This window comes from Notothenia rossii (assembly GCF_949606895.1).
Source record: "Notothenia rossii genome assembly, chromosome: 1".
Taxonomy (NCBI): domain Eukaryota; kingdom Metazoa; phylum Chordata; class Actinopteri; order Perciformes; family Nototheniidae; genus Notothenia; species Notothenia rossii.
Window position 1 is genome coordinate 36,899,564 of NC_136912.1, and position 12,894 is coordinate 36,912,457.

Sequence of the window (12,894 nt, forward strand, 5' to 3'; positions counted from 1 at the left end):
TTTGATGTAGTTTTATTTATAGCCTAACATTAGTTGTTGTTAATATGTGGAGATTATCCTGCTGAACAAAATGTGTGGCACAGATATTTTTTCAGATATATAATAAAATCCAGTAAAACATCCCTTTGACTTTTGTTGAGGGACCACTTGCGATTCTAACTTCCAGGTCGGCTTACAAATATCTCTGCACCACTCTGGGGAAGCTGCATATCCTTTATTTAACCGAAAATTCAAGCATGCTTCATTACTATCTACATTTAACCTAGCCAGCAGGTTTGGTTTATGCACTACAATACAGCCAGAATACACAGAAGGGATGGAGGTGACCATGGAGATGAAACATAGGATGAACTTGCTCGGATCAAGGTTGAATGTGAGGTAGGGCTGCTCAATTAAATCGTATTTTAAATCGCAATTACGATTTTGGCTTGCAACGGTTTGGCTTGCAACGGTTATGAAAACAACATCATCGAAATAAAACGATTATTATTATTTTTTTAATTATTTGTATTGGTTTTTCAGTTGAATTACACTTAAAGTTCAGGGTAATCAACTGTTAAAAACATGCTGTTCACATTTTTTTCCAATGTAAATGGATAATCGTTTTATATTATTGTGATATCAATTATTGACCCAAATAAACGAGATTATGATTTTTGCCATAATCGAGCAGCCCTAATGCGAGGGACGTTTTTCGATGGAAAATGTTCGTGATGGAGGGAAAAAAATGGAATGGGGCGAGGGGAGTTTTTTCCATGTTACCTGCATGTTGGGGAGGGGGCGGGGCAGGGTGCCGGCACACGACCTCCGCTCCTCCTCAAGAGCTCGGCTCAGCATCTCAAACTGCCTCTCCTGCTCCCGCACCGAGGCCAGCAGGGAGGCCGTACTCGCACACTGCTCCATTCACACGCTGGGAGCAGAGCAGATCAGAGCACAGGACAGGACAGGACAAAGGTCAACACCAGAGAGAAGAAGAGATTCAAACCAACAGCGGGATTTCATTAAAGAACAGATATATAAATCACCCATGTAGACAGATATAAAAAGGCAGAAGAGCTGTGGCACAGTGAAAATCTGGGAGGTGCTAATGAAGTTGAAATGTAAAGGTTGGAAAGCAGCAGGTGCTGACGCAGGAAAGGCAAGGGAAGATAAACGAGAACTGCGGAGATAAAGACGCAGGTACAGAGAAAATGTGAGTACAGAGAACAGGAGCAAGAGGAACAGCAGGCACAAAGAAAGAGCTTCTTGAGAATTCAAGGTGGGACCAGCATCAGCAGAAGCAAAGCCATCACATCTCCGGCACGTTTCCTCACCTACTGCATTGCACGGTTAAAAATAGAGAAAAAGTGAGATGCGAGACGATTACAGCAGGTTTTTTTGCTGCAGCAGCCCGCCAAGCTTGTTAACACTTTTTCATTCCAAGGTGCAGAGAAAGTGCGGAAGGAAGGGGGAGACGAGTGCAAAATGTGAGAGCATTCAGGGGAGTTATCGAGTAGGCATCGCACCATCAAGTTACAGAGCGTAAGACGCAAGAGGTGTTTTTAATTGGGAGGAGCGTCCCCGAGCTCAGAGAAGAGTTGGCAGGAGATGTTTTCGTTTTCAGTTTGAGAGGCAAAAGGGCTTAACTACCCTAAGAAGAATCAGAATGGCCCAAAAACATACTTGATTGTGGCAAGTACTGACACCAAGATAAAATACAATGATTTACCAGTTAAGACCACTATCGTAATAAAACACAATTTAATTCATTTTAAGCTACATTTACATTTTTTTTTTTTAAAGTTCCCCATGAATGTTGTAAATGCCCCAAAAAATGTCTTTCCTTTCAAATATTATTTTAGTTTTCTTTATTGGTAATACACTTACTATACCCCACAAGGTATAATAGTGCATTTCTTTTCACGTGATAGTTAACTGTAACCACAGATTAAATTAGGTCAAATTATTTAAGGCCTTACTGCTTTTACTTCTACAAACTAAAAGCAAAAGAGAGTCCGAAGTAAAGTCATAAAGGTGCAGCAATTCAATTACCTTATATATGCGTTGGACTTCAATCTATTAACCCGATAAAATGAGAAGCTACGGCAGCATGGGATAGCTTCCATTGATAAAACATTACGAGCTACAACAACAAGTAGCTGCCAACCGTACAACTGATTTGAATGTTATAGACAAAACCAGCTGCACAATAGTGCCAAACAAATGTATAATCCAAGGTGCATTCCCTCTAACAAACAAATCAAGCAATGGTGATCTCAGACAACAGGAATAATTCAGAAACTTTGACACACTTTTCAAAAGTTGGTGGAACCGGTCTGATCCACCTCCTGAACTTTCACTTTCCTATCATGGTGAGTTTAATGATTGTTCAAATGTAACATTGTGCTGATTGACACCACTCTGTTCCAAGTGAACGCAACAGGCACTTCAAAACAAGCAGGTAAATTAGAAGACCGCTAGTTGTGGAAGCATTCACTCAGGAGTCACCAATGATCCATTCTGCACGAATAAAGTTAAGTCCTTTCACTCAGTTAGGGTACAAATGAGCAAGAAAGAGAACATGTGGAATACAATGCCGCTTAAAAACATGCCATAGATGACCTAAGACAGAGTCATGATAATAAGCAGACATCACTACAGACCAAATTAAGACAATGACAAAATGTATTTTCTCAGACTTTGCCTTGAATGACGAATCGGGGGAAGTTTCCTTGAACAGTGTCTGTCTAATAACGGGATGACATGAGCGTGGCTCATCTCCAAACCAGGGCTAAATACATTTTCTACTTCAAAAGTTCAGTGACTCATGGAGATCAAATCTGCTGTCCGTGTGCCCCTAAAGGACTAGGCCAAGCGAACAAAGACTCCTGTATGAAGTTTGTGTGTGCACGCATCTGTGTGAGCAGGCCGAGTGATTGTGTATGTGGGTCAGAGACTAAATAAAAAGGTGGCAATTGTGCGTAGCTGACGATAATAACCTCGATTACTTTTCTCTTTTCCATTTGTGTAAGGGTAAAAACACACTTCAGGACAGAAGCACAGGCATTCACGCTCCATTGTCATACATTCCACAGTGAGATTTAGCGTGCTATATCCTGTCTCAGCTGCTGGAAGCTGTCCTAATAAGGGAGCCCTTCACTCTCTCATTGTGATGCTGACCTCCATCTCTAACACTAGCACGTGTTTGCTCTTCCCAGACAAACACCTTAATCCTGGAAAGAGAGCGTGGGCTCCATTACTTTCTCTGACTCTATCAGGGCGTCCGGCCACAAACAGACAAAGTGCCTCTTCAGTGGATAATGGTCACAAATGGATAGATGGTTTAAAATGATCTCAAGTGGGTATAAGTAACCCCCTGTGAAAAGCTAAGAGTACATTAAAACTTAACTTGAAATATTAGTCTTATTTAGTCACTAGTTAGCAACTGTCATTGTTATGACACAAGCTTCATTAATCACCAGTGGGGTATTGACATGGGATGCTCCGATCAATTGGCCGCCGATCGTTATCGGACGATATTCACTCTTAATAGTGTGATCGATCGGTGCTCTCTATAAAGGCCAATCGTGAGAGCCGATCAGATGGCGCAAAATACAAGACACTTTTCTCTGTGCAAAACAAGCTCACCAAAATGGCTTCACCAGTCTGGCAGTTGTTCAAGGTGTCCGAAAAACACAATAAAATAGCGGTATGCAACGTGTGTGAAGCAGAAATCCTGCAGCTCCACCCGCTGTGACGAACCGGTGAGCGGAGCAACACACACAAGAGTTAGACCTAACACACTTAGCTATTTTATCTAGCTCTGGAACAAGCTAAACTGTTATAAATATATTTATTCTTCACTGTCGGGTCACTCATTAAAGGATCAGCGAGCTGCATGAGATACTGACGGGCTGTCAGGAGAGAGAGAGAGAGAGGGGGAGAGGAAAAGAGAGCGCTTCCGCTCATTTCTCCCGTGTTATTATCCAGTTGATGTAAACTTGAATAATGTACTTCATTTGAATGTAATAATTATGTTGTTTGTGGAAGCGCATCATTTATTGAAAAATGAATCTGAACTTCGATCCGTTACGATTATAAACTGAAGCAATATAAGAATTTGCCCCATTAACTGAGTTTTAATCACTTTAAAAGGAAGATCCCCATAGCCCCCACCCACCCTATGATCGGATCGGCGATCGGTATCGGCCAATTCTAATTCCGGTGATCGCCCCCAAAAACCCTGATCGGAGCATCCCTAGTATTTACAGACATTATTCATGTCAAGGGACATAGGGAGAACATCTCTTAAGCTAGTGTAAACCACCAACCTTATTTTAGGCATCTAACCAAAAACCCATTTATAAACGCTTTGACTTTAGGACGAGGGAACCGAAAGTACTAGAATGCTAACTCATTTCAAGGTTTTTAGACTCATTCCTTCACCACTAGGGTTTGGGTATAGGCTGTGATCCCAAACACAAAAAGGAAACTTGATGTGGCAGCAAACTACAAATAAATGTTTGAGGTAAGTCTATAGAAGGCATCAAGTTTTGCATCAGGGACCGAGCCTGACACCGTACATCAGATAAGTCGACATACCACACTGTGGGTTGTTCTTCACGGCTCTATCAAAACATCAACACTTCTCTGATAGCGAGAGGAAGATAGTCTCTAGTCTAGTACCTCAGTGCAACACACACACACACACAACCTCCACAGCTATGTGAGTCCCGCCATTTACATTCTTGTGGCAGGGAGCAGTTTCTCGTGAGAGAGTTAGAAATGGCTTTAGCCACTTAAAGCCAGCACATTAGTCATTGAGCTATTGGAAGGCCATTAGCCGCAGTGCTAAATCATATCTGCTAATGGGATAGTTGTGGAATTATGTCGCTAAGCCACTTAGTCCAGAGCCAAACACCAACACACTTATCAGCAGCAGTGGAATATAACCAATTACATTTACTACAAGTATTGTACGTTACTATTATTTTGTCATACTTGTACTTCATGTACTTGTCCTGTACTCAGTATTTACATTTATTTTAGGCTACGCATACTCTTACTCCACCACATTTTACAGTCAAAATGTGTACTTTTAACTTAACTACATTAATGTAACACGATGGGTTGCTGAACTACCAACCCAAATTTTACAAAGTAACTTAAATTGGCTGAACATTGGCAAATTAAAGCATTAAAATTACATTACTTTTGTCCTGGATTAAAATATGGATGAAAGCACAGGATAGACAAATATTCAAATTGCAGAATTATATTTGCTATGAATTACTATTTATTTGTGAAAGTATTAGATTAATTATTGAGATATTGTGTGATTATTAATATCGTGTATGGCTTAATGATGGTTAAAAAGGAGGATCCTTTTTGTTTCACTTCCGTACTTGATCGTTGTGTTGTTGTGCTTTTTTACATTTGTTGTGTTCATGTGACTAGTGTCTTAATATCTGTTGACTGCAGTGCATGTGTGTGGACACCAGGAAGAATAGCCAAAGCTATTTGTCAAAATTAAGGTACAGTTTTCAGTACTGCTCATTTGTGTCGACTACTAACTGAAAAGTTTGAAGTACACACTCGCATCGAGTCTTTTCGTCCATCACCCAGTGCCCCTCTGAGTATTGTGACTGCAGTATATCATATTCTCCACACACACACACACACACACACACACACACACACACACACACACACACACACACACACACACACACACACACACACACACACACACACACACACACACACACACACACACACACACACACACACACACACACACACACACACACACACACACACACACACACACACACACACACACACACACACACACACACACACACACACACACACACCTTGGCCAAGTGCTCCGCTGACTCAGCCTCATTTGAATGGTCACAAGAGAGATTTGGCCTTTGTTTGTGTGCTGTGTGTTTTGTGTGTTAACCTTGGCTTTAGTCCAAACACTACCGCCTTTGCTGTCCTAACATGAAACCATGAACATCCCCCCCCCCCCTCTCTCTCTCTCTCTCTCTCTCTCTCTCTAGCTAGCTATCTCCCATGTGGCCTAGTGTGGTAGCTGCACATGCACACACACCCACCTACACTCATTCACTCACACTTTTCCGGGACCGCTGCAAGGCCAGCTGTCTACAGAACGCCAACTTACTATTCTTAGTGAGGATGGAAAAGTGCAGGCAACTGGAGCTCAGAGCAAAAAAAACTGCCAAAAAAACGGGGCAACCATTTAAGTCTATGTCCACCTAGATGAAGCAAAGAGATATATTGATGATCTGAGGCTGGATAAATAATTATAAACAATATAATCATTATATCACGATAAAGCTTAGAAATTAAATTCAACAAGTCTAATACATTTATGTGATATAAGTTAGTTTAAGCTGGGAAATAAACCATAAATGCCTCTACATTATTGCTATCATGCCCACATTAAAAATGAATTCCTCCTAAGACATGATATGGACTTACCTTTTGTTTGGGTGAAATATTCTGTCCAATGAGGGCAGCAATTGATTATTATTTTTGATAAATCCATGGTTGATTTCTGCCCATTTCAAAAAGGAAACATGCTAAGCCAACAGTCCAAGATATTGAACTAACAATGATATAAACTGATATGAAAGTAAAACCACATGTTTAATAAGATAGAAATAGAAAATGTTTGGTATTTGTTCTTGCTTAATCATTTATTTATTACCAGTATAAAATGTTGTTTGTTATTTTTCAGTTGATAGACTGATCCGCTGAATGTTTCGCTGTGGGAAATGAACAATAAACGCATGTTGTTCATTACACCAGGGTTTCCCACACATAGACTTTACTTGGGCGGGTCGCCCAGGTATATTAACGGCCGCCCAAGTATATTTCGTGACCCATTTTCTTTTTTAACTTGTATCCGTCCGCGACCACAACGCTATCTGCGATCAAATTAACTTGTGGACAGTGATCCCTCGCTCTACGCCTCCTGTACCCAGGCCCGGACTGGCTATCAGGAGGACCGGGGTTTCCCGATGGCCTGGCCTGTTAAGTGGCCTGAGAATTTTTTATTTATTTGTTATGTATTGTGTACGTAACACTGCGCAAATGTGGGTCTGACTGCCTCACAGAGGGTGACTGGCTGTCTACATGATGTGGCCTACCGACATGGCCACTGTCATACAGATCATAAATCAGAGCCCTTGATTGGTCTCTGTGTTAGGGCTGCACGATTTTGAAAAAAAAAAAATCTAATTGCGATTTTTCTGACAAATATTGCGATTGCGATTTGCGATATTTGTTTCTAAGCGACCCAACGGAAGTTTACTGTAAAGTGCGGCCATATCTCCGCCAGCTAGGAAGGTCGCATCAACATGCTCCCGTCTCTAGCACCCCTGCAGCCCGAGCTACGAGTGAAATAACTAAACTTACATGAAACTTCCGTTGGGTTGCTTTAAAGTCAAGCTTCAGTTTAAGATTCACCCTGTAATAGATGTAAAACATGTGATGGAGCATTACTAACCTGACTCCGATGGTTTGTTTCATTAAACCATCTAGGAAAGCTCCATTGGAAGCCATTTGGAAAGGGCAGGCACTTTCAAAAATACTTGGCAGGTGATTGGATCAATCTGTCTTTCACCTTCTATCATGGGCCACTTCTGATTTGTTAACAATGGCTGGTACATGTGGAGCACAGCACAACACTTCTGATTGGTGTGGATGACTGACACACACAAAAAAAAAGGGGAAAAAAAGAATGTTAAAAAAATGTGCAGGCTTTGCGATTTGATAAGTGCATCATTTAAAATCGCGATTTCGATTTAAAATCGATTAATCGTTCAACCCTACTCTGTGTGTCATTCAAGCTCGGGATAACCTCAGCTCAGGTGAGGTAAAGGACTGAGTGTTTAGATGGTTAACTTAGTCTAAGTTCTCAGTGGGTCTCAAACGGTTTGGTCACAATTTATGTAAACACATATTTCCATTTGAGGGGGTAGTGATTAGTCAAATATACATGAATTAAAAAAAAAGTTAACTAGGTGAAAAAAGGTAACTTTTAAAACTGGTTGAGAGCTAAAACTAGTCTTTGCTGCTGCCTCAAATGAGAAGGGAGGAGAGGAGGGGGACAGGAGAGGCTAATTCAGGAACCCAGACACACTCACAACTATAAATGAACCAAAAATAAATAAACAAGTTTCAATTTTTTTTTCATGTTGGAAATGGGATGTTATTGTTTATGGCCATGATTTTATGATTATTGAAATGTATACAGTTCCGTTTCATATACAGTTGCAAGAAAAAGTATGTGAATCCTTTGGAACTACCTGGATTTCTGCATAAATTGGTCATAAAATGGAGGAAGCCACTGCTGTCCAGAAAAAACATTGCTGCACGTTTGAAGTTTGCAAAAGAGCACCTGGATGTTCCACAGCACAACTGTAGGTGTTCACATAGATCTAGTCTCTTTGTTTTCCCCTCAAAATGCACCAGATTGATGCATTTAACTCCAAAATAAAAAATAAATCTTACCGGGGGAGCATGCCCCCGGACACCCCTAGAGGATTTGAGGTCCACCACCACTTAAAATCACATGGATAGGTTCCTAAGGTTTATATTTCAGGTATGTGGGAAACACTGTACACCAAATTAATACTGAATTTGACCTCCAGCAGTGTGCAGGCCTATTTCACCTAACAAATGTCTATAGTTGTCAATAGGTCATAATCCTTTATAATTGATCGAAGGACAAGATTAATCCGTGTCTGCATGGCTAACCACCCATGTTAGGGTAAGACATTATCTCTCATACCATCATATTATTAATATTGGTACTGTGTCAAACATATTAGGGCACTAGGAGATCCGTTTGAAATAAATATACCATGGAAACACTGGTATTAATCAAATTATGGAAAATGTTACTGAAGTTAATCAAAAGTCAACAAATCATAACAAAAATATACATTAGGATACATCGAACAACAATCCGACCTGAAAAACTGAACTTGTTTTCCTGGAATCTTCTTATGATTGACTTAACCACTCATGACAAACTAATATTAATTACCCGTTTTTTAAATCATACAAGTCATCAAACTAGATTTAGTCAACATAAACCAGCTCTTCATCTAGGAATCAGTCTTTAATTCAACTTCAATCAATGATGAGATGTTACCATAACCAGAATCCATAATATATTAGTATCATTTCAAAACACATGTAAAAGCTTGACAAATAATGAACATTTCCAGCCATTTCATATATGATAACAGCCAGGCAAACTAAGAACCAGCACTCAGCAGTTGGTAAAGATTTCCCAGTGGTGACTTGCAATCAGAGTGTGGCTACCACTTAACAAGGAAGTGGGTCAAATAAATTGCTGCAGTGAGGACCATAAAAGTGCAAAATGACTTGCAACCTTTCCAAGGAAGTTAACCATGAACATTGAGGGAGGGTACAGTGTGACAGTTTTGCTTCACGGCTTTATAAATCTGTGCACTCTGATTTTGTTTTCTCACACGTCCGCCCTTGCACGGAAAGCCGTGCTCACAGTTCAAATAAAAACACAGACTGCAGGTGTAACCGTTGGAGGTATAGAGAGGAAGGGAGAGAGAGAGAAAACCGACAGGGAGGAGGAGCAAATAAAACAAAACTCCAGCTTCTGTGTGTCAGAGGGACACACCCGTGGAGTGCTCTGAAAGCCCGTCATTACAGAGGCTCACAAATGATAGCCCTGGTTAAAACAACTGGCTGAGCAGCAAGACTTCAGCCCCCACAAACAAAATGGCTCGGAAAAAACTCTAGGCACCAGTAGGCATCAAAAAGAAATGCACAACTTTTTTCAGCCCCTCCTTTTTTAATCTCATTGAGAGGACGTTTCTGAAAAACTTGCATGTCCAAACTTGCTCACAATCTTTCCCATCTCTGTTCCAGCAGGTCAACAAAAAAAAAGCAGACATGCCTGCTGGGTATTTAGATGAGTGTGACAGTCATGCACTGAAACTCATCAATCAGCTGACTGTACCAATGAAAATCGAAAAATCACAGTTACTTGAAGCTGCCAAACGTGTCTCATGTTTGCTTATGTATTGTTATTGTGTAATGTCTCAACCAGAAATTAAGAAATAGAGTAAGCTTGCTACTTTCAGTCTAAGTGCTCCACTAAGACAGATTTTAGCCTCTGAGAAATACAGCATCCGTTCACACCAAAGAACTGTAAATTGAGAAGTAGACAAGGGACTGAATAATGAAGCAACAATCACGCCTGCTACCTTACCACACCCCACACTTCCAGACCCACACAACAGGTTCTTGCTTATTTTTTTCTCCCCCCGCCCTAGCAGCTCCACCGCCACCACCACTCCTGCCTTCATCTACAGACCACATCAAAAGACAGCTGCTGAAACATTAAACAGTGTGTCTCCACTGTACATTTTCAACACATATACCTAAACAAAAATTACAATAAACCGACAAATACACCCCCATATTCACCTGAACGCACCTTGCAGCTTCCCTGTCCGCAGAGAGTGGGCGTCTCAGGTAGAATACATAATAGGAAAGTCAAGTAAACCGAGGCTGGACTTTGACTCCTAACTTGCGGTCTGTGACGGGGCGGGCTGGCCGGTCACTTCCGTGTACTCTCACCTGTCTTAATTACCTGGGTAGCTCGGTAAAAAACTAGCGCAGAAGTTTTGCTGCCTCGGTGTTTAAACGCAACACATAGAAAACACTCGACATGTTATGGCATGACGTTATTCCAGACAACGTAAACTAGACCATTTATGTAAGACTGCTACAGTAGCTTTTCAATGTTACATTAGCTGGTTAATTAGCATATTTAATCATCGTGATATCAACAAAATTTTAACTGCATGTATTGGTTCTGTATAACTTTTCCCGAAGTCTCACTCTAGATAAGTTATTCATCAAGCTAACGACCGGAATACACCAGTGCTAGCTGAGTTAGCTCGTGCTATTTTAGCTAACCTGCTAACGCTCCGTTTACAAACAAACAAGTTCCCCAAAATAAAAAGGTATTCACTCTATTCACACATAACAAATCCCAAACAGCAGTACCGGCCATTGACACAAAAAAGACAGGCCATTACCAATTCTGGAGAATGTTAGGCTTGTTTTTCAAAGTCCATAAATGCTTGCGAGGTGGATTCAGGCCTAGCCTAGCCGCTGCTGCTGCTGTGCTGACACTATCCGAAGCTAGAGCCGCAGCCCGGAGAAGAGTTGAGATGAGGCAACAAAAACAGCTCGGTGTGGTCAAGCAAACACCGAACAACTGCACAGAGAAGTGTACACCGCGGGGCGAGAGACTCTCAGAGAAGAAGGAGAAAACACCCACCTCTGTAATGTCCTATCTTCCTTGCCTTGGCTTGTTGTTCACTTGTCTCTGCTCTTCCTCTCCGCTGGGGGGAAGAGGTGGGGGTCGGCAGCAGGGAATAGAAGAGCATGGAGGAGGAGAGGGGGGGGACGTTTTTGAAATATAAATTGACATACCGGCAATATTACTTTCTATAATTCTTAATTCGTAGGAGAGCTTTTGTTGATTGGCTACATCACTTCAACAAAAAACGTTACAATAATTGGATTTGGGATGGCTTTTGACTTTAATAGACCAAATGTAAAATACAATTTAAAACGTGAAATGAATCGTTAATCTAATTGCATTTACCGTAAGTAAAATAAAGAAGAAAACGACTATTTTCAGATTCCTTTTACAGTCGATGTGTTTTTTTTAGCCCATCACCTTCATAATAATTCAGCATTTTCTCCTTTTCTCAGCTTCCAGCCACAACACCCCACATTATTTCTATTTAGCATATTGAAGCATTCTCTAGAAATAATGACACCACTTCAAGAGTTCCGATATTGCCCTCATGTGGTCGTGGTTGTGCTATTACAGAGCAGAATAATCGTTTTAGAAGTTTTTTGTGATATTGCACTGGTGGGAGTCACTGGTGGTCCGTAACTAAACTGGTACATTTACCTAGCTGCAGACTATAGGCATTTTATGTATTGCACTTAACTTCAGTATCCTCATTTTAACTACTCTATACTTGTTCTCTACATGTCAGAGGCAAATATTGTACTGTAGCTTAAACTACCCAGTAGTAAATATAAAAGTTAAAATTAGTATTGCTGCAAACATTGATTTTAATAATCATTTTATCTCCCAGTTAAACAATTTGTTGTTTAATCATTTGTATAAAAAAGGCCAGAAGCTAAAATGAAAATCCCTTCCCAATTTCCGACAGTAATGTCCTCTTATTGCTTGTTTCTGACCGTCAGTCCAACACCAGAAGAATATTGAATAGACAAAATCACAAAATTATTTAAGCAACTTTTTTGCTAATTGATTGGATAATTATTTAGTTTTTTGGGGGATTGACTAATTGACTGATGGATTTTAGGCTATAAAAACTTAGATATACGCCTTAACCAGCTTCAATAAAAAAGTTGCTTGTAATTGCTAATAATAATACATTTATAATATTAGCCATAACCAGCAATATAATAACATGTGTTTGTAAAGATAATTTAGCATGGAGCTGCTTCTTTAAAAAAATGCTTGACTTTAAGTGAATTCTTCAGCCTCTACAGCACTGCACAGAATATCTATGTAACTAAGCAGAAGACTGGTGGCCGAAAGGTGCAAACCAGCTACATTGGCCCAAAACCGAACTTACATAGCAGGTACATTTCCATTGACAGTGACAGTTTGCCAACGTTATACACGTCAACAAATGCTGTGTTGATCACTCTTTAGTTTCCCCGTTTACGTTGTATTTTTACCTTTTTGCAGTTATTTTAGTAAACGCTGCACATGTGTTGTCAAGTTTTTGCAGATGTTTTTTCATTTGCATGTGTTTCGGCACATTTTAG

General features: G+C 40.4%; 1 protein-coding gene across 10 annotated transcripts in view; it reads right to left on the minus strand.

Annotated features, from left to right (window-relative positions):
• ctnnd1 (catenin (cadherin-associated protein), delta 1) overlaps window positions 1–11,483 on the minus strand; it is a 44,603-nt gene extending 33,120 nt beyond the window's left edge. For 3 of the 10 annotated variants that reach the window (XM_079652736.1, XM_079652733.1, XM_079652737.1), the window contains exons 1-2: window positions 11,354–11,452; window positions 763–910 (exon numbers count right to left, since the gene is read on the minus strand). In XM_079652736.1, coding sequence (XP_079508862.1) covers window positions 763–903 — 141 coding nt within the window. In that variant the 5' untranslated portion in view covers window positions 904–910; window positions 11,354–11,452. Of the gene's footprint in view, window positions 1–762; window positions 911–10,491; window positions 10,740–11,108; window positions 11,321–11,353 lie in introns of those variants that run through there. The other 7 variants (XM_079652738.1, XM_079652739.1, XM_079652735.1 and 4 more) reach the window with 6 other exon arrangements.
• Between the last annotated feature and the right edge of the window lie 1,411 nt (window positions 11,484–12,894).